The 19,539-nt window shown below is 42.0% G+C and overlaps 1 protein-coding gene across 1 annotated transcript in view; it reads left to right on the top strand.

Annotated features, from left to right (window-relative positions):
* EMC2 (ER membrane protein complex subunit 2) overlaps positions 1-11,134 on the top strand; it is a 32,265-nt gene extending 21,131 nt beyond the window's left edge. Inside the window, exons 8-11 of the mRNA XM_054167553.1 lie at positions 2,109-2,190; positions 3,359-3,469; positions 4,968-5,072; positions 9,284-11,134. Of these exons, the coding sequence (XP_054023528.1) occupies positions 2,109-2,190; positions 3,359-3,469; positions 4,968-5,072; positions 9,284-9,370 (385 nt within the window). The 3' untranslated portion in view covers positions 9,371-11,134. The remainder of the gene's footprint in view (positions 1-2,108; positions 2,191-3,358; positions 3,470-4,967; positions 5,073-9,283) is intronic.
* Positions 11,135-19,539: the final 8,405 nt, after the last annotated feature.

Raw genomic sequence — 19,539 nt, 5'->3', positions numbered from 1 at the left:
CCATTGTTCATGAACACTCCTAGATATCCATGGTTTATGTAGTCCTCAGCTCTGTGCTGTGCTCTGTTCTGAGGACTGTGGTTTCTGCTTTTGGAGAATAAGGTGGCTATCCTTTTTTCTCCAAATTAATCTTTAAAATACATGCATGACTATCATACTCTGCACAGGAGAAAATCACAATATCTTACTTTCAGGAAAGAAAGTTTAACTTATAATATGGTTTAATAATTGCTAAATTGCTTTCAAGTATCTGTAGAAGATTCAAATTCTGCAGGAAACCCTGTTAATTGAAAGGCCATAATCTCCTTCTATGATCAGGTGACCGCCTGGTGGATGTGGGGAGGCCTGTGGATGTAGTCTGCCTGGACTTCAGCAAGGCCTTTGACACTGCCCCCACAGCAAACTCCTGGCCAAGCTGTCAGCCCCTGAGCTGGGTTAGGAACTGGCTGGAGGGCCGAGCCCAGAGAGTGGTGGTGAATGGTGCCACACCCAGCTGACAGCCAGGCACTAGTGGTGTGCCCCAAGGATCAGTGCTGGGCCCCATGCTCTTTAACATCTTTATTGATGATCTGGATGAGGGCATTGGGTCCATCATCAGTAAATTTGCGGATGACACCAAGCTGGGGGCAGGAGTTGGTCTGCTGGAGGGTAGAGAGGCTCTGCAGAAGGACCTCGACAGGCTGGACAGATGGGCAGAATCCAGCGGCATGAGATTAACACATCTAACTGCCAGGTTCTGCACATTGGCCACAACAACCCCATGCAGAGCTACAGGCTGGGGACAGAGTGGCTGGAGAGTGACCAGGCAGAGAGGGACCTGGGGGTACTGGTTGATGGTAGGCTGAACATGAGGATGCAGTGTGCTCAGGCAGCCAAGAGGGCCAGTGGCATCCTGGCCTGTATTAGGAAGAGTGTGGCCAGCAGGAGCAGGGAGGTCATTCTGCCCCTGTACACTGCACTGGTTAGGCTGCACCTTGAGTACTGTGTCCAGTTCTGGGCCCCTCAGTTTAGGAAGGATGTTGAGTTGCTGGAAGGTGTCCAGAGAAGGGCAACAAAGTTGGTGAGGGGTTTGGAGCACAAGCCCTACGAGGAGAGGCTGAGGGAGCTGGGGTTGCATAGCTTGGAGAAGAGGAGGCTCAGGGGTGACCTTATTGCTCTCTACAACTACCTGAAGGGAGGTTGTAGACAGTCAGGGGCTGGTCTCTTCTCCCAGGCAACCAGCACCAGAACAAGAGGACACAGTCTCAAGCTGCACTAGGGGAGGTTCAGACTGGATGTTAGGAAGAAAGTCTACAGAGAGAGTGATTGCCCATTGGAATGGGCTGCCCAGGGAGGTGGTGGAGTCACCATCACTGGAGGTGTTCAGGAGGAGACTTGATAGGGTGCTTGGTTGCATGGTTTGGTTGATTAGGTGGTGTTGGATGATAGGTTGGACGCGATGATCTTGAAGGTCTCTTCCAACCTGGTTTATTCTATTATTCTAAGATTTTTTTGTGATTAAATAAGGCTACATTTTGAGCCTGACTTCTTTTTTCTTTCTGAAAGCTTTCATTTCAGGAGCAAGTAGCAGCCTTTGCTTTTGCAATGATAAGTTGTCGCCTATTTGGAATGGTGTGATGCAGTTTTCCTATATAGGTTTGAATTGTTTGATCTTTAGAATTGTTTTTAGTGTAGAGTCTTGATCTCACTTCTGTGGTTGTCTGAGCAGAAGAAGCTAACTGACAGTGTAAGTGGTCCGGTCAGTAGCTTGGTTTGTCAGTCCTAAGGTAGCTGAAATTTTAAGTAGCAAAAATTGAACTGTTTTGTAGTCTGAATGAAGTGTCTTTTGCTACATAATGCCTACTCAGCACTCTTGTTGGTAAGATTTTGCACTCACTAATAAGAAATAAGCATATTAGATATTCCCCATGAGCCAAAATCTGGACACACAGACTATTCAATTTTCTATGTTTGTCACTATATGTGATGGAAAAATAGTAACTTGAGGTTTCGGATGTAGAACATTTTTATTAATTGTGAATGACGTGATGTTATGGAGAGAAAACAAGCCTTCTTTGATGGAAAAATGTACACTCTCTCATTTTGTCACTGTTTTTCATATTCCTTAGTTATGCAAAGGCAGCCTTCTGCTTAGAGGAGCTTATGATGACTAATCCACACAACCACTTATATTGTCAGCAGTATGCTGAAGTAAGTATTTCCAGAAAAATCAATTAAGTTTGAATACATGCTCTGTTTTTGTGTTACCAAAGTGGTGAAAATGGAATAAAAATTGTTTCCTTAATATTTCCCTAGGAGATTTAAGAGAATACACAGAGAATGTTACCATCTGATGGAACTTAACACGTTAAGATAAATCTGGCTTCTTCTTTAGTGTGACTAAGCTGAATGTAAGACCAAGGACAGGAATTATCAAAGATTAAAATTTGGTTTAAATGGATTATTCTTGTTGAAGGGACAGGGATTACTGAAGATTAAAATTAGTTTTAAATGAGTTATTCTTGTTGAGTTGTTTATGCACTTTTTTGTATGCATGAAAAGTTAAGCTTATCCACGGCAATGCTGCCTGGGAGGTTATTATGTACTGCCTGTTACTGTGGAGCCAGATCTTGGAATCCACATAGGAAATTTTGCCTGAAAGATCACTGAGAGTGAGCCCTTAGAGGTTTCAGCTCAAGTTTTTCATCCATTTGCATTTTTCCTTCAGAATTACAGTGTTAACTTACTAGAATGGATTTTGTTTTGTTGACGTGGATAAAATTGGGTCAATGTTAAAACTTGAAATTCTAAACAGCTTTCTGGTAGAAAGACTGTGAAGCATGTCTTTATTATTTGTCCTTCTTTTTGTTGATCTAATAGTAGACAAAATTAATAAAAAAATCCAGCAGAGTAATATCCTAAACTTTGCTTGCTGCTCTGCAGTTGAGTAGATAGTGACATGCACTGTGGGGTGTTGTGCGCTGTGTAATCCTTTGCTGAGGGAATGCAGGGTCAGCATGGATTTATAGCATCAGAATTTAGCTTTAGCTTGAAAGCATGTGTTACTTTTCATAAGAGACTATCCCAAGGTTGTTCATTGTGGATAAGTGCTATAGAATCACTTTTTATTCTTGTAGCACTAAATCAATTAAACTAATGCTGGCTTTTCCCCCTCCTATAGTTAGATATTTTTAAGTTTGTGTATTGAAAAGAGCTTAGTTTTCTCTCTAGCCAGTATTTGGCTTTTGGTGGGGTTCATCTGATTAGAAATGCTACATGAAACAAACATGAAGTGAAATTTCCTAATATCTTTTGCTTCAAGAGTGAATGCCTCAGCTATGGATGATGTGCCAGTTTCAGGATCTTGCCATTTTTACAGGTTAAATACACTCAAGGAGGGCTTGAAAATCTTGAGCTATCAAGAAAGTATTTTGCACAAGCACTGAAACTTAACAACAGAAATATGAGAGCTTTGTTTGGCCTTTACATGGTAAGCATGATTGTATATTTTGCCTGTTACCATTTTGGTTTGATTGTATGTTCAAGGAGAAAAGAGGTGCTCCTTGCTATTCCTTAGGTAACTTAGTTTTTTAGGAGTATATTTTGTAGTAAATCTTTGTTGGCTTAAACCAATTTCTAAGGTGTCAATACATACAGACTTCTGCACTGATTCTGGAGGTTTATGATGAACAGTCATGGCTTGTTCTGTCAGATCTGCCTGTTATTTTCAGTCTGTAAATTAGATTTAGAGCCTGTTATCTATGATAATCCGGCTGGCAATCCTGAGCTAATATGACAAAGCAGTTGAGAAACTTTTGTTTTGGCAGTGCCTGTAAGTTTTTGCAAACCCCTGATTTGCATGATGCATAATGTCAGAAATGTGTGCACACTCCATTTCAGTTCTTCAGCTTTGCTCAACTGGCTGCTGGCTGTTTCTTTCCAGCACTGCTTCTGTATCTACTCATTGGCTCCTAATTTCTTTGTAACGCTATTTTCAGGCTTTAAGAGCTGTTTTTGCTGTGGCTGCTGCCTTTGTACTTGACAGACATGCCCAGCACTTCTAGCCCCGCAAAGAATGTCCACAACCGTGGTAAATTCTCTGCAAAGGCTCTCAGCTGTGTCTGCTGAAGAAACTGGTCAGTGCAGCACTGAATTCAGAAAACAGGGAGAAGCATGCCTCGTTCTAGGAGCCTGGCTCTGTACTAGATCACAAATTCAATTCGCACAGGCATGGCTTCAGAGAACATGTGCCTGAGTTTGTGGAGGCTGCTTAATTGACAATCCCACTCCTTCACCATTTCTGGAGGTAGTTTCAGGGAAATAAATGTGAGGGAACATTCTTTGAGTTTGAAATGTAGGAATCATGTGGACATTTGCTTAAATGCTCCTTTTCTGTGGAATTTCTTCATGGATGGGTGGTTCTTTGCATTCAGGTATTTTTGCACTCATATCTTCTGGAAGGGAGTAGCACTGATTGCTTGCAAAGTGAATTTATTTATGTAAGCAGAAGTCTTCGAGATGAGTTTAATTCTTAAGCAATCTATTTTATTTTTTCAGATGAAGACATGCACAGTTTGTGTAGACTCTTTGCTGCTTTTAAAACATGCTTCCTGATGCTACAGGGCAAAATGTGATGTTTTTAATGGCAATTGGGACACCCAAGTGATGTATTTTATAGTCTCTGGTAACAAACTGAACGGGGAATGCTCATTGATACTCTCACTTTAGGAAAAGCAAATTGGATTAGATTGTTTGCAGGTTTGCTTCCTAACTCAAGTGAACTGAAGCCTAGTTTGGCTTTAATTAGAACAAACAATTGTTTAAAAAGTTCAGCTAATTCTTAATTACCAGTAGCAGCTTTATTTTTTCTCTTTTGCTCTGTCACTGTGGGGGGAACTCTGAATGCAAAGGTGCTGAATGCTCTCAGTTTATTTTGTGCACAAATATTTTATAGTTACACTGGATTTTATTTATTTTTGTATTCCTAGTCTGCCAGCCATATTGCTTCCAATCCAAAAGCAAGTGCAAAAATGAAAAAAGATAATATGAAATATGCCAGCTGGGCAGCTAACCAAATCAACAGAGCATATCAGGTTAGTATATCACCAGTTTATGATATTCTTAACATGTTCTATAGCTCTTTCCTGCACTGTCATCAGCTGCTGTTCACGAGGTTGGATACAACAGGTGAATCAGCAGCATTTGCTGTGGCTGGAATGACAACAGCTTGTAGTTACTTCCCTTGCAGACAGACAAACTTGCCTTCTATTTAATTTATTTAAAAATTTTATTTCCACTCTAGATGGCTACTGTCACAGTATCTCCAACAAAACCTGATGAATCTGGCAGATTGGGAGTGGTGATGGTGTAGAGGGTGTGGGTTTCGTTGGCGTTTGTTAACTTTGGGGGAGTTTTGGGTTTTCTTTTTCACTTGAAAGTGCAGTTCCACTGCTACTTTCAGATCCTCCAGCAGACATTTTTGGCTGATGCTTACCAGCATAGATCACATTAACACAACTAATGTATATGTAAAACACATGGCATGGCCTCTTTGTGATGTCATTCTCTTAGGATATGTTGCCTACCTCAGCTGCTCTTAGCTGTTTGGGACATGAATTGGTGAACACCATATGTGACGGGAATCATTGAGGGAGGTTAGCTATACAGAAAATGGAACTGGTCAGGCAGGATTTGGCAAGTGACTGCTGTGAATACCCCCTTCCTCTTTGCAGAAGTACCACAAGAAGCTGGGCAAGACTGCCCTAGTAAACACTAATGAAGTTGTTAAATGACTGTAGAAGGGTTTGCTCCCACCTGTGTGTATGTCAGAGATACAGAACGCTCAGCAAATGGGGATGTAGTGAGTGGCAAATTCCCCTGTGAGTTAGTATTGATTTTGTTGCTCCCTTAGTGTGTTGACCTCTTGGAAACTGTCATCTTTTTGGACCTAGGAATGAAATTTTGATCACTTGTGCCAGAGGAAGCCCTCACAGTGTTCATCCATTAGTGGAGGGTTGTCTAGGCAGGGTTAAAGTTAGATACTTATTTTATTTCTATAAATCCTCCCCACTGTCCTTCCATTATCCAAAGTGCTCTGTAAAGTACAGTATGAGCCTTGGGAGCTGGGTGAGTTTGCCATTGATTTGTTTGATTAGTTGGACCTTCTTATACTGTTAAATGCAATTTTTTTCCTAGTAGTCATATGCTAGAGAATAAGATTCATTTAGAATTCTGACTTAGATGCCTAGATTAATTATGTGAATTTGTGGCTTTAAGATACAAAGTTATTAATTCAGAAAGTTACTTTTGATTGTCTTGCAGTGAGATCTTTCCCCTTTTTCAGTCTGAACTTGAGTTTCCAGTAGTTTGGTCAGTAAAGTTGGATTGCTGCCTTCATTTTTTCAAATTCGGCACTGGCTACAGCTGTAGGGTTTTATTTTATATGCAAGTTACTGGTCCCCTTCTTTCCATTCATTCTCTCATTCAAGTGCTTTGACACTTGATTTTTGCTGCACCCAGGGAGGCTTAGGCTGGATGTTAGGAAATGTTTCTTCCCAGAGAGGGTTCTCAGACATTGGAATGGTCTGCCCAGGGCAGTGCTGGAGCCACCATTCCTGGAGGTGTTCAAGCAGCCTGTGGACCTGGCACTTAGGGATGTACCTTAATCTTGACCCTTCAGTGCTGGGTTGAAGGTTGGACTGGATGAGCTTGGATGTCTCTTCCAATGAGACACATTCTGTGGAAAAAAAAAATTTAATCCTCTTTTATTTAAGATGTTAGAGAAGTACTCATTTGTCAAAGAATTATTGAAAGCTTATTATTATAAACATAGTTTTGTATTATCACTGGGAAGCTGGATGACACTGTGAAGACTGTATGTTCTGAGTTGGATCATGGAATCAAAATATGGCTACCTATAGCTCTTCAGTTAGGTAATTGGTTTAGCATGTCCTCTGCTAGAAGTATTTCAGCAGAGGCAGGCAAGTTGGATTAATGCTCACAAAAATCTTGAACGTGATCCTACTCTTAGTCATTTCCCAGATACATGCTTCTTAGGGACACGGCTGAAGTCATCTGTGCTAGCAACCCACATGTCATTTATGGGTGGGGAGAGGTGATTTTGTTACAAACCATTTGGGAAAGAGAAAATTCAATCAGGATTTTAAGCAGCAGATTCCGGCTCAATCAGTCAAATTGCTGCGTAATGGCGGAATAGACAAAATAATTGTTCGTCAGGGCAAATGCGAAGTGATTGCAGCGCCGCGCGCCACCGCGCAGGCCTGCTGCCGCTGCTGCAGCCAGGAGTACACCTCGGGATCGTGAGGGCAGCTGCTGATGAAACTAGCAAGGAGCATTTCTTAAACTAATGCCTTATGTCAGCTTTGCCTTCACTGTCCTTCCAGAGATGGAAAAGAAGCAAAAATTCTCTTTCTGAAGCTTTCCTCCGTGTGCTTTCTGTGTGTCTTACCAAGCATGCTTTGTGACCACAGGCTGCTCAAGCTTCTGTGCAGTTCAGTGAAATCTTGGAATGCTTTCAGTTTGAAACCATTTTTCAGTCATGGATTTTGAGTTCTGGGGTGTTGGGGGGAGGCGGGGGGTGGGCATTTGGGGATTTTTGTTAGTTTGTGGGGTTTTGTTTGTTTGGATTTTGTCTGTGGGTTTTTTGTCTGGGTTGGGCGGGGGCTTATTTGTTTGTTTGTTCGTTTTGATTGGGATTTGGGTTGGTTTTGTTTGTTTGTTTGGGTTTTTTAATTAAAAGATTTGGACTTCCCAGTTATCTACCTGGGACTATTCCTGTTTGGTTTGTACAAAAAGATGATACTAAGTCTGATCCAAGCCAAAGGCACTGCTGTCACCAGGAAAAGTGTTAAGAAAACTCTGCTTTTCCTCTGAGGTTGAGTATTGCAGGTCACTGTAGGAACTGCACAACCTGAAGAATGGGTTTGTCCATACTGCTAGAGTCAAAACCTGGCACATCAGAACTTCATCTCCAGACAGGAAATACGAAAACACGGTGTTCTCAGTATGTCTCTTAACTACAAAGTAAACTATAAAGTATACACAATAGGAGTATTTCACTCTCCTAACTATTTCGTTTGGAATAGCTTTTCATTTACTGTGCCCAGAGAACTTGGTGCTGATTGGGAATCTCAATGTTACAGTGTAGCCTGGGGGTCAGAAGCTTGTTGGCTGCTATGATATTACCTGGGTTTGATGACTTAATCTTTTTTAACGGGTCATGAAGCGTGTGCTGAATTAAGTTAATTGCAGAGAGAAGGGACACATTATAAATCAAGGCCTAACTAGGTGAGGCACTGGTGGTATCTGAAATTTAAAAAAACATTAAATTGAAAATCTATTAAGTATTTAGATATTAACATTTAGGTAGGGAATAGGCTGTTTTATTAGCAGCAACTTGGAGTTACTGCTTCTGTAACTTCTTTACCCAAATGCAAACCTCTTTAATGCACATGTGTTAATGGTTGAGAGTTTGATTTGGCTGAAGAAGTTAACAGTTGATGAGTGATGGGAATCTTCAGTATGGTTAGAAAAGCCCTTTTGAGGTCAGCGTGGGTGGTGAACATTTCCTACCCTTCTACCCCTTCCTTTCCCAAACCAGGCTGCAATATGTCTTGGGGAATTTAAAGTCAAAATAGTATTTATTAAGTTGTATCTTTCTTTGTTATCAGGACAGACTTTACTTCAAAAGCTCTCTGAAACTGATGGGTTTTAGTAGTAGATTACAGTCAAATACCAGGACATTACAGTTACTTTGAACCCTAAAATATAAGTAGCTGACTGGATTATTTTATATAAAGTTTTGATAGACAGGACTGTATAACAAAACCAGAAAATGGTTTAGCTTCAATGGCAAATCAGAGTCTTGCTGCTATTTAAGTTATGGATATGATCTTACTTGGATCACATAAAAAATTCAAGGCTGAAATAAAAGTTATGAATTATGTTGAAATTTGCAGCACAACCAAGGCAGCAGAAAGATCTCTATTCAGATAAATGTTAAATTTCAAAGTGGGATATTGTTGATGAGGAATATTTAAATTCAGAGCATATGAGTAAAATTGTGGAGCTACATTGTTATTTTTCTTTACTCATAAAAGGAAGAGTGATATGTCTTGTATGCTGGTGAAAATGCTGAATCCTAATGAGGCAATAAGAAAGTGTGCTTTCAAGTTTGTAAATGCACTTACTTTTTGGTACTTCATGCTTGGAATTGTTACTTGCAAAAGATCTATGCACAGGGTTTCTGATACGTGACAAATAATCGTATTTTGTTATTGTGTAGTTTGCAGGTCGCAGTAAGAAAGAAACCAAATACTCTTTGAAGGCAGTAGAAGACATGTTGGAGACCCTGCAAATCACTCAGTCTTAGACTGGTGCAGAAATCTATTATTCAGTTTTCCAGCTCATGATAAACCTGTACTGACCTATGGGTTATGTTACTCTAGTGCTGTTAAAAGTTAATTTTGTATTGATTAACATGCTATCTAAAATAATGTTTCCTGGGGGGTAACATGCCTGTTTACTGCTGCTATGCGAGATGTGTTGAGTACCCACTGAAATGAATAACTTAGCCCCACAGACAACAGGAACAAAGGATGTGTGCTGCACGTCAGGCTCTTCAGATTTTTCTATCTACAGTACTTGCTTTTAAGCCATAATTTGTAGAAATAAACTTAAGTGAGTAAAAAACCCAAAAAACCGCACGGTGATTTATTGGACTTGCAGATAGACATTCTGAATTTATATATGTAGATGAATAATATGTTAGAAGTTTTCATCTTGTTTGCATGTTTAAGAATAAAAGCATGCTGCGGAGGTACCCCTTCTGGTAAATATTTACCATACATCAAGGAGTGATTATGATTACACATTAGTAGGAGAAAAAAAGATTATATTAATGGTTTTGTTAATGAGTTGATAACCAGTACTACAGAAATGGAGAAAACTCATTGGTGTACTTTGCATCAGAGGTGCTTTTGTACTGGTTCAAGGCCAAAGACATTCTCTGTGGCTTTGTGGGCAAATGCTCCCGTGTCCACAGAGTCCTCCAATCAGTACATGCACAGGCACTTCTTTTATGCCTTCTGTGTGTCCTTTGTTGTACAGATGTTCCACAGCATGAATTTCAAAACCATACGAGTCCAAGGCTGCATGATGGTCTGTGCTAATCCTGCACCTCTGGTATGGACACCCCTTCACTGTGGTGTGTTGGCTTCTCCACAGTAAATGAGTGTCACTGCGCTGTAAGGAGGAACTGGCTTGTTCAGCTGCCTTGTACTTACTGGAGGCTAAAGATATTTCTACACCAATGGCATGAGGCATGTAGCACACTCTAAACTGGTACTGTATTTGTCTTTAGGTGCTTCTTTATTTACTCAGATCATGACCCATCTTCCCTATTTCATGCATTTTGCAGTTCTGCTCATTCTGGGTATTGTTCTGATGTACACTGTGGCAATTCACTTGCACAGCCAATTCTTTTATTACCAGGTGAGTAAGTCTGCAGAACCGCAGCAACATATCTTTAACAAATTCTAATTACAGCATTGTGATGTCATTTTCATGTGTGGGACAAAGCTGACTTGAGTTTCAGGTGATGTACTGCCTATGCTACATAGAAGGGTAGGTTAAAGGCTGTACTTTAAAATGTCCTTTATGCCACCCCTGGCTTGAACAACAACAAAGCTGAGCTCCTGCTTTGAAGACAAAGCAGCAACACAAAATTCTCCTTTAAGTCCAAAGCTTGAAAATGTGTCTAATTGAGCTGGTTGTGCATGAAGCTATGCCTGTAAGAAACGTAAGATTTCATGTCTATTATCTGTGATGTAGGCTGGAGTGTGGCAGTGTGACAGGGTGGGTGCTATACCATGAGAATGAATGGCTTGTGGAATCCAGCTAAAACTGGGAATGCCTCCTAGCATTATATCAAATCACCCAATCCTAATGCAGGGGAATGGCGCCAGATCCTTTCACAGCAGTCATTCACAAACAGGAGTCAAAACACTATTTGCAGATAATTATGTGTGTTTCAGGTGGAAATTCAAGAAAACATGGATGAACCTATGTATTTCTGTTCAGATTCATGGTCTCCCATTGTATGAGTGTGCCATCTAGAGTTGTAAGCCCTTAAGAGTCTTCTGGGATTTTTACTACATCTCAAATAACTTGCTTGCATTCTAAAATTTAATGTGGTGGGAAGCTGTACTTCAGATAGAAATCACTGACCACTGTCCAGCATTTTCCTTTCAATCCCTCAGTGATTCCCTCCAAATCCCTCAGTGATTTGACGACAACTGTAATCTTAATTTGGCTGCTTAGAACCTTTTAGTTTTCACTACTGCTTAGCATCTTTTTGAAGTTACTGTTTAGAACTCTTGATTTGCACTTGTATTGTGACATAACTCCCACATTTTAGAGCTTACAAACTGACCTAGCAACTCCTCTTGGCAAATTCGTGTTTACTTCAAAGATAAATAAATTACTTCTGTGAAAATGCACAGGGGGCAGTCTTTGATACACCTATTGAATTGCAGCAGTGGAAATCCAGGAGGTTTTCCATATTCAAATGGGAAGCAATAATTTTCAAACCCTGATGTCTGCAAGGGAAGTGCCTCTATGAAGTACCCTGCACATTCAAAAAGCAAAGGGCACAGAAGAGAAGCTGTGATGTAAGGTGATGCTTTTAAATAGTTTGCTAGTTCTACTAGATGGTTGTGTAATATGTCACTGCCTTGCATTGAAGAGCAGGTTTTTAACCAATGGGCTCTTCAGAATGAACTGTATTGTGCTCTGACAGGGACAGACGCTACACAAAAGTGTTATTATCAAGCATGCAGGCTCCTCTTCCTGAAGCAAAAGGCTCTGTATTCATAGTTTCAGCTGACAGCAAAAACTTGAGACCTTGCCATGCCAAACGTATCTTTATTTTTTGCAGCCATACTTTGATAGTAGTCTTGGCAGAGAGAGCTTAGAGTTGTCTATTGAAGGTCACTGAAGAGCTAGCAAACGCTCTGATTCTGCCTTGGTATTACAAAGTTACTGGTGACCAGAAAGCCTCTTGTCCAAATGTTACACGTTTCATATTCTGCAACTGCCAAAGGCATGTCTTGTTTAGAATAGATCCTAAATCTCTTCGTGTCAGTGCCCAGAATATCTTGCAGTTGCCATTGGAAACTCTGTTGTTAGTCAACGGAGGACTTCCTCTTGGCAGTGCTGTATTTGTGATGGCATCCATGTTTGCTAGTTTCTGCATTTACAGTGGAACTTGTATTCCTGCCAGCATTGGAAGGGAGGGGAAAAGGAAAGCAAATTAAACTTGACTTACTGGCATGAATTTATTAGCTTCTTGTTACTTGCACCCTTATCTTCCAAGAACACCGACTGTAGCAGTAGTCAGGTTTGCAATACTAAATCTTGTAACACAAGAGCTTCCATGCATTCAGCTCTAAACCCAACACTTACTAAAATCTAAACCATAAGGTTCCAGGGAAACAGTGAAGTGCAGTCTCCATGTATCCCAGTGTGCATGGAAAGGACAGTTCTTCCTCCCTCCCTCAAGCTGGTGTCAGAGTGGAGGAGAATTAGAACAATTCTTGAATGTGATTTTTGTCTAGAAAACTAATACTGCTTAATATGGCTCAGAATACTGCTTAGTAGTTGCATTGCTTAGTGCATGAGTAGGTGTTTAGGCCAAACTACAGATACTTGCGTCTATGTGGGGAATAAAGTACCTGAAATGAGTCATTCATCTTACCTGGAATGACTTCACCCTTGTAGATCTGCATGCTCTTCATAGACACCAGCTGGAAGTTGGGTTCAGAAACAGGTGATCATTAATCTACCTGCCTCTTAACAAAAACAGCCAAACAAATGAAACAAACAACCCCTCAAACCAAAACAGCAATAAAACACACCAGAAAAAAGTCCAGAAACCAAACAACCAGTGAAAAAAACAGCAACCCTCCAAACCCCATCTCTGGTAGAGACAGCTATTTTTCAGTTGCTAGATGTCAAATGGAAAACCTTTATCAGTGCACTTGACAGGTGAATTAATTTTGTTCTGTGGTGAGGAGATTCCCTGTACTAAGCAGTGCAATCCTAATGCTTGTCAAGAAGGAAGCGATCAGTACAAAGGCCAGTGCAAGCCCTGTGCCATAGCAGGACTCCCTATGGCAAGTGGCAAACTGCCATTCCCCTACAGTTAGCGTCCTGGAGGTGAGTGTTCCTGCTGAACAGGCACCTTTACAACTGAGAAGGGCTAACTAAGACTGGGCCAGCACTGCTCTGAGCCTACAGGATAGAGCTGGATATGCCTGCTTAGAGTCTCCACCCAGCTCTTGCTACAGCTGCACCTTAGCCTGTACCTGCCTGCAGACTTTTGCCCCTGCTGGGGACTGTCTTCTGTGTGTTCCTCTTCTCCCCTTGGCCTCTCTGCAGCTGGAATCTTGCAGAAGACTTGGCCAGATGTGGTACCCTGCCAGTTTCACTGGAGCTATGTGCAGAGGTGAGGGTGCAGATGCATCAGTTTGCTGGGTTGATCCTGGATCTCTGAAGTTTTTGCACATTCTTAGCTTCAGTGCATTCAGTTACCAGCACACAGCTAAGGGTCAGTATATAAACCTTTGCTTTGGCCTGAAGGTCCATCAGGCAACAGACCTGTCCTGTGAAACACCTGCAGTCTGTCAGCTCCTTTGTGGTTACTTGGCAAAGAATGCAAGATTTTAGCCGTGTTGAACAGCCTGCGAATGAATAGAAATGTCTATTAGTCCTCGTGTCATGGTGACTACAGTTCAGTTCTGGCAGTCACTGGGCTTCTGTGTGTGTGTGCATGAAAGAGCATGGACTGAATAACTTTAGGAAACCACTTCCAGATGGGAGGCCCCTTCTCCAAGGTCAAAGGGAGGGCTGGAGGGAGGAAGTCACCTTTTCAGCTTGCCTGAGTCAGCCCAGGTCCAGTAGTTCTCTGCCCTGTGGAAGGCAAAACTTTTGCATTGTTTAAATAACGAGACATGAACGTCTGTGTGTAAAAAAAAAATGTTGGAAATTGTGCAGACCCTGTTTTCTCCTCACTTCTATGTATTTTAATTGCTTTCAATGTGACCTTGTTGATGTTAGGGTTCCTCACGCCGTTTGGCTGGCACATAGGCATCTGCCTGAGGGCTACCAGTGGAGAAAGACATATTCAGAGTGACGGCTCACTTAGGAAAAGTTCTTGATGGGCTTCCACCGTGCTAGGTCATGACCTATTTGCATCAACAATAGCGGCACCACTTGTCTCATGGGCAGGCCTTGCTTAAATAAGGTACTCCTAGGATCAAGGCTAACTTTCCCTGCAGAATGAAGGATATTTTCCTAAATTTATACAGTGTTTCTTTAGCAAGCCCTTAGGTTTTGGATGTGATATTTGGAAGTGAAACAACCAGGCAAATCCTCCCGAGAAGAAATGGCAAAAATCGACTCTGAGGCAGTTTCAGAGAAGTGAGCAGCGGGTAGAATCAACCATTACCTCTGTTTATTTAGGCAATTGAGCTTGACACAGTGGTGTGCCTGACAAGCTGGTTTGTGGTTTTTGTTCCATTAAATACAGATAGGACACTCAAAGCTGTCACTGACCATCTGAGAATGTTTGTTTCAGTTTAGAGTTTGGAAATGGTGTAATCTGGATATCTCACAATGTGAGCAGTGGCATAAGCAAACTACCCAGCAGAACAGTATCTCTTTCCCTGGATAGCTGCTGCAGTTTATTCTGCTTAAGTTAGAAAGAAGAATGAAAACTATGAAAAATTAATGGGTCTATTAAAAGTCAATAGCTGCTGTGTCCTTTTAATTCAACATTGTTATTCCTACTTTTTATTGAATTATTGTTGTATGGGCTGCTTGGGCATTCCTAGCATACTTTATTGTAAGCTGGAAAAATGTTTGAAAGATTCAAAGGCAGGATGAAAATGCTAGAGAAGCTATAAATATCTTGGTCTTACTGACTGCAACTGAGATAAATTGTATATAAAATGAACGGAGAATTTAGGTTTTAAACATCTCCATAACAGTTGGTGCCTTGTAACAATATTATAATTGTAGCCATGCCAAGCTTTTTGATCAAAACTTCCCTGAAATGTGATGTCTGCGTGGAGCCAAGAGCTCTAATAAGCTTTTAAGTAAGCTTTGATTTAGTTAAGTGTAGGCACCACCCAGACCGAAAAAGCAGCCTTTGCTAATACAGATCATATTCACTTCATTTGGAGCCCAATTAGCTGTGTGAAAGAAACAGCTACACCTATTATCACAGTAGCTTCAACCATAGACATCAAGGCTTTTTCACATGCAAACCGTTTCTGAGTAAAGCAGAGATGTAGATGCAGCCATTAGAGAGCAACTGAGAGAGCAAATCGATTCCCTTTGTGAGGGAATTGGAGGAAGGATCCTAGCAAGAGATTTACGTCTGGTTTTCCTTAAACCCTTTTCTATGTAAAGTTTGCTGAAGCAAGTTCGTGTAGGCTGACTGATGTCTGCGTCTCAGCTGTCTGACTACGCGGCAGAAAATGAATGTTTAGGGGTGGGAGCCTGACAGGCTGGTGCGTGCCCGAGGTTAGTGTGCAGAGCAGTGTCCTAGTGGGTGTCAGGTTGAGAGCACCTGGGCCAAGGCGGTAGGGGCTGTTACCGAGCTCTATTCTTAGGACAGGAACAATGTTTTTTACGTCCTTTCAATGCCCAGCTGCCATATTCAATATTCTGAATGCCTGGGTAATAGGAATAGTGCTTTCAAAAAAATTCCAGTGATTTGCCAGTTCAGAGGGGATCAACGATCCGATTTATTTCCTCCAGCTCTAGCCAGCATGCATAGAAATATTTTGTTTAAAATGAGCTCCTGGGCCCTGTTCCTGGGTTGCTATTTAGGCAACAAAATAAGGGATGGAATTCTTCAAGTCATTGGTTCCCATTTGGCCTTGCTGGCACTTTTTTGATGCCAATTTTTTCTTTTTTAAATCAGACCGCATATTTAAGTGCTTAAGAGTTTAGACATGGATTCAATTCTTAAATTTAGGCACTAACTTTTTTTACTTTTCTTTTGTGTCCTTCCTCTGCCAGACTCCTAAGTGGAAGCAGAATTGATAGCTGAAACAACCTTGCTGTGTATTTGTAAGCAACTGAGCAGTGCGTTTTCACAGATGGTCAATTATGTGTAAAATCATAGGAAGAAAGCCACAACAGTGACTGCTGACTAATGCAGTAAACATTGAAAACAAAATTCATGCAAGAAAGCCTGCAGAGACTGGAAATGGTAAAAGTTAGTAAGGTAAAAAATCTACTTGCAAAGAGATGTAACAAAGCCTGTGCTCCAGAGCCTGTGCATGTAGCTCTGGAGCCACATGGTCTTTTTTGCTCCTTTTTCTGTCCATTCCTGCAGTCTCTTGCCTGTTACTTCACAGCAGTAAGATCTTTTGCAGTGTTTTTGGGGCAGGGTTTCTGTCCGTGTGCTGTGCCAGCCATAACACGCATGGGAGCTGAGGGATGTTGTCTGCTCACGCCAGGGTGGTGGTGTTTCTGGCTTTCTGTCCTGTGTCCTTTTCAGTAGTGGGTGAGAACTGCAGGTGTTCTCTTAGGCAGCCAATAAAAACAAATACCAGAAGGCTGCCAGCTATTGGTTATGTTCACTTATATCTGATTGCTTCAGGTAAATGAAACAGAGGAGCTGAAGGTGTCTGTAGCATGTCCCTCAGCTGTCAGGTCCCCTCTGATCTGGAGAAAGCTGTGCACCCAGTGCTTCAGGACCACCATGGGGGTGGGAGGGAGGAGAGCACAAACACTGTGAATGAAGATCAGTTAAATTAGAAGTCATGCTCCTGAGAACTGGCCAGAATGCAAACATTTTGTTATACAATAAAACTGAGGTTTGAATTCTGGTTTTGTTCACTATTAGAAAATAAAATAAAGGAGAAACCTTTTCACTGCTGAAAAGCTGTACCCACAAGGCCGACTCCATGCTACTGGATTGCCAATAACCTGACAATTGAGCAGATCTCTTGTTTGTAGGAGAAAGAAGTTCATGTTGTCCAGCTGGCAAGTGAAAGGCTTTTCACGTGAATTTCTCCCATTCGCAGCAAGTGACTTTACCGTATTGATGAGTCAGTTTCTGGCCCACAGACGGCTGGAAAAATGGGAGTACTCAACAGGAGAGATTGTCCAATTATCTTTGATAGATTTAGTTTCTCTATCATTAAAATTCCCTAAAATAAACCAAACACTGAGAAAGCTCCAGTGAAGCAGATGCTTTTCTGTAGAAAGCCTCTGTCTTTAAAGGCTCCTAATGACCACACTATTCATTGTACAGCCAGAACATGGACTTGAACATTTCTCTAGTATAGAAGGGCTCAGAAGCATTGAAAATCATCAGGTAACCTGCATGTTTTTCAGCTAAAAAAAGTAGGATTTGCAGGGAAAGAAAACACAAACCTGCCCTTGCTGCTTGCTCCCTTCTTTTGCTTGGTAATGCACTTTGTGTTGTATGGAAGGGAATGGTTTCTCTGAGTTCCAGGGCAATTCAGGGCAGCAGGCAAAGCAGGCAGCTGCACAGAATGTATGATTTTATGGAGCTCAGCCTGTGTCTGAAAAGGAAAAGGTGATCTGTTTCAGTCTGAGCAGCCTGCCTTCTCTGCACACAGCCTTCAGTTCCAGCAGAATCTATCGAGGAAAAAGGCAGGGTTCACCTGTGGGCTTGGCCAGCTCTGTGCCTTGCAGCCTTCCTCCTCTTCTGTAGCTCATTGTAAGAGCAGCACCCGAGTGCTTGTCCTGGCTGTTTTCTTTTCCTCTCTGGGGATAGAAACACCTGAGTTGTGGCTGTGCTTGGGAAGGAGGCAACAGGGGATGCATCACTTCTTTTCTCAGAGTAAGGTTGGAGGCAGGAGTGGTGGCTGGTAAGAAGCAGCTCATGCACGACTGGTTCTGTCCTGAAGAGCAAATAAAGGAGAGAGCCCCAGGTGAAAATCTGAGAGAAGCCAGCAGGAACTCAGCTACCTACGGGGATCAAATGCAGCCCAGGCTCCTCGTGTGCAGCTAAACCAAGTGAAGAAACTCATGGAAAGCTTGCAGTCTGCAGAGCCCAGCTCCCAGCTCTATCTGCTGATGGCTGCCCAGGAAAGCCATTACACATGTGGGCATTGGCATGGCCGGCTGGAGCTCAGATAATGGCCAGGAAAACAGGGAGAAGCCAGGAAATAAGTTTGCCTGGTAGAGATTTCTTTTTAAGCAGGAACATGATAAAACCCAACTTAAATTATTTTGGTGCTCCTGATAATTTCAGTACTGTATTATGTAAACAATCTACGGAAAATTATTTCTAGGAATTGTAAAGGCAGAGAAAGATAAGAATCATAGAATCAGTCAGGGTTGGAAGGGATCACAAGGATCATCCAGTTCCAACCCCCCTGCCATGGGCAGGGATACCTCACACTAGATCAGGCTGGCCAGAGCCTCTTCCAGCCTGGTCTTAAACACCTCCAGGGATGGGGCCTCAACCACCTCCCTGGACAACCCATTCCAGGGCTTCACCACTCTCACAGTGAAGAACTTCTTCCTCACATCCAGTCTGAATCTCCCCACCTCCGGCTTCATTCCATTCCCCCTAGTCCTATCACTACCTGATATCCTGAGCAGTCCCTCCCCAGCCTTCTTGTAGGCCCCCTTCAGATACTGGAAGGCCACAATGAGGTCACCTCGGAGCCTTCTTTTCTCTGGACTGAACAGCCCCAACTCCTTCAGTCTGTCCTCGTAGGAGAGGTGTTCCAGCCCTCTGCTCATCCTTGTGGCCCTTCTCTGGACACCTTCCAGCATGTCCATATCCCTCTTGTAATAAGGGCTCCAGAACTGGACACAGTACTCCAGGTGGGGTCTCACCAGAGCTAAGTAGAGAGGGAGAAGAGGAAGGAGCTTCCGTATGAGTGGGTAAGAGCTAAATGGATGGGCCAAGATAGTTAGATCTGGCTTCATATACCAGCAAGTGACCAAAGTGATAACTGAGCCTGAACAAAGTGAATTATCTTTCAGACGTGGAGATGCATTCTTAGCAATTAGCTCAGCACACTGACTGGTTCAGAGCATACATGGTGCAGCTGTGTGGGTAAGAGGGATGCCTGCCACATCAGCAAAGGCAGCTCTCACAACACTGGGTGGTGTTTCTTACCTGCTTAAGGCTGGTGGGGGCTGGGGTTTGCATATGATTTTACTGGGAGGAGGTAAGTTTCCTTATTATGCTGATCTTTCTGTAACAGACACTTGCAAATGCTGATATTTTATTTAATTAGTAACATGTTTGATTTCCTGAGTCATTCAGTCTGTGGAGCTGCTCATTTGTTGTTTTGGGGTTTGCTTTTTTTCCCTTTAAGTTTTAAATACTTCAGATTAAATTTTGTAGACAGAAAATTGGTCCCTTTTGCTGGACGTTATGTTTGATGAGTTATTTTCCCATTTGTGGAGTGGAAAGGGAGTTAATCTGCTACAATGAGAATAATTTTGCTCCATGGTATAGTTCTGCGACAAGAATGA

The sequence above is a fragment of the Dryobates pubescens genome, chromosome 14 (assembly GCF_014839835.1).
Source record: "Dryobates pubescens isolate bDryPub1 chromosome 14, bDryPub1.pri, whole genome shotgun sequence".
Classification (NCBI taxonomy): Eukaryota; Metazoa; Chordata; class Aves; order Piciformes; family Picidae; genus Dryobates; species Dryobates pubescens.
This window is presented reverse-complemented; position numbering and strand designations above follow the sequence as displayed.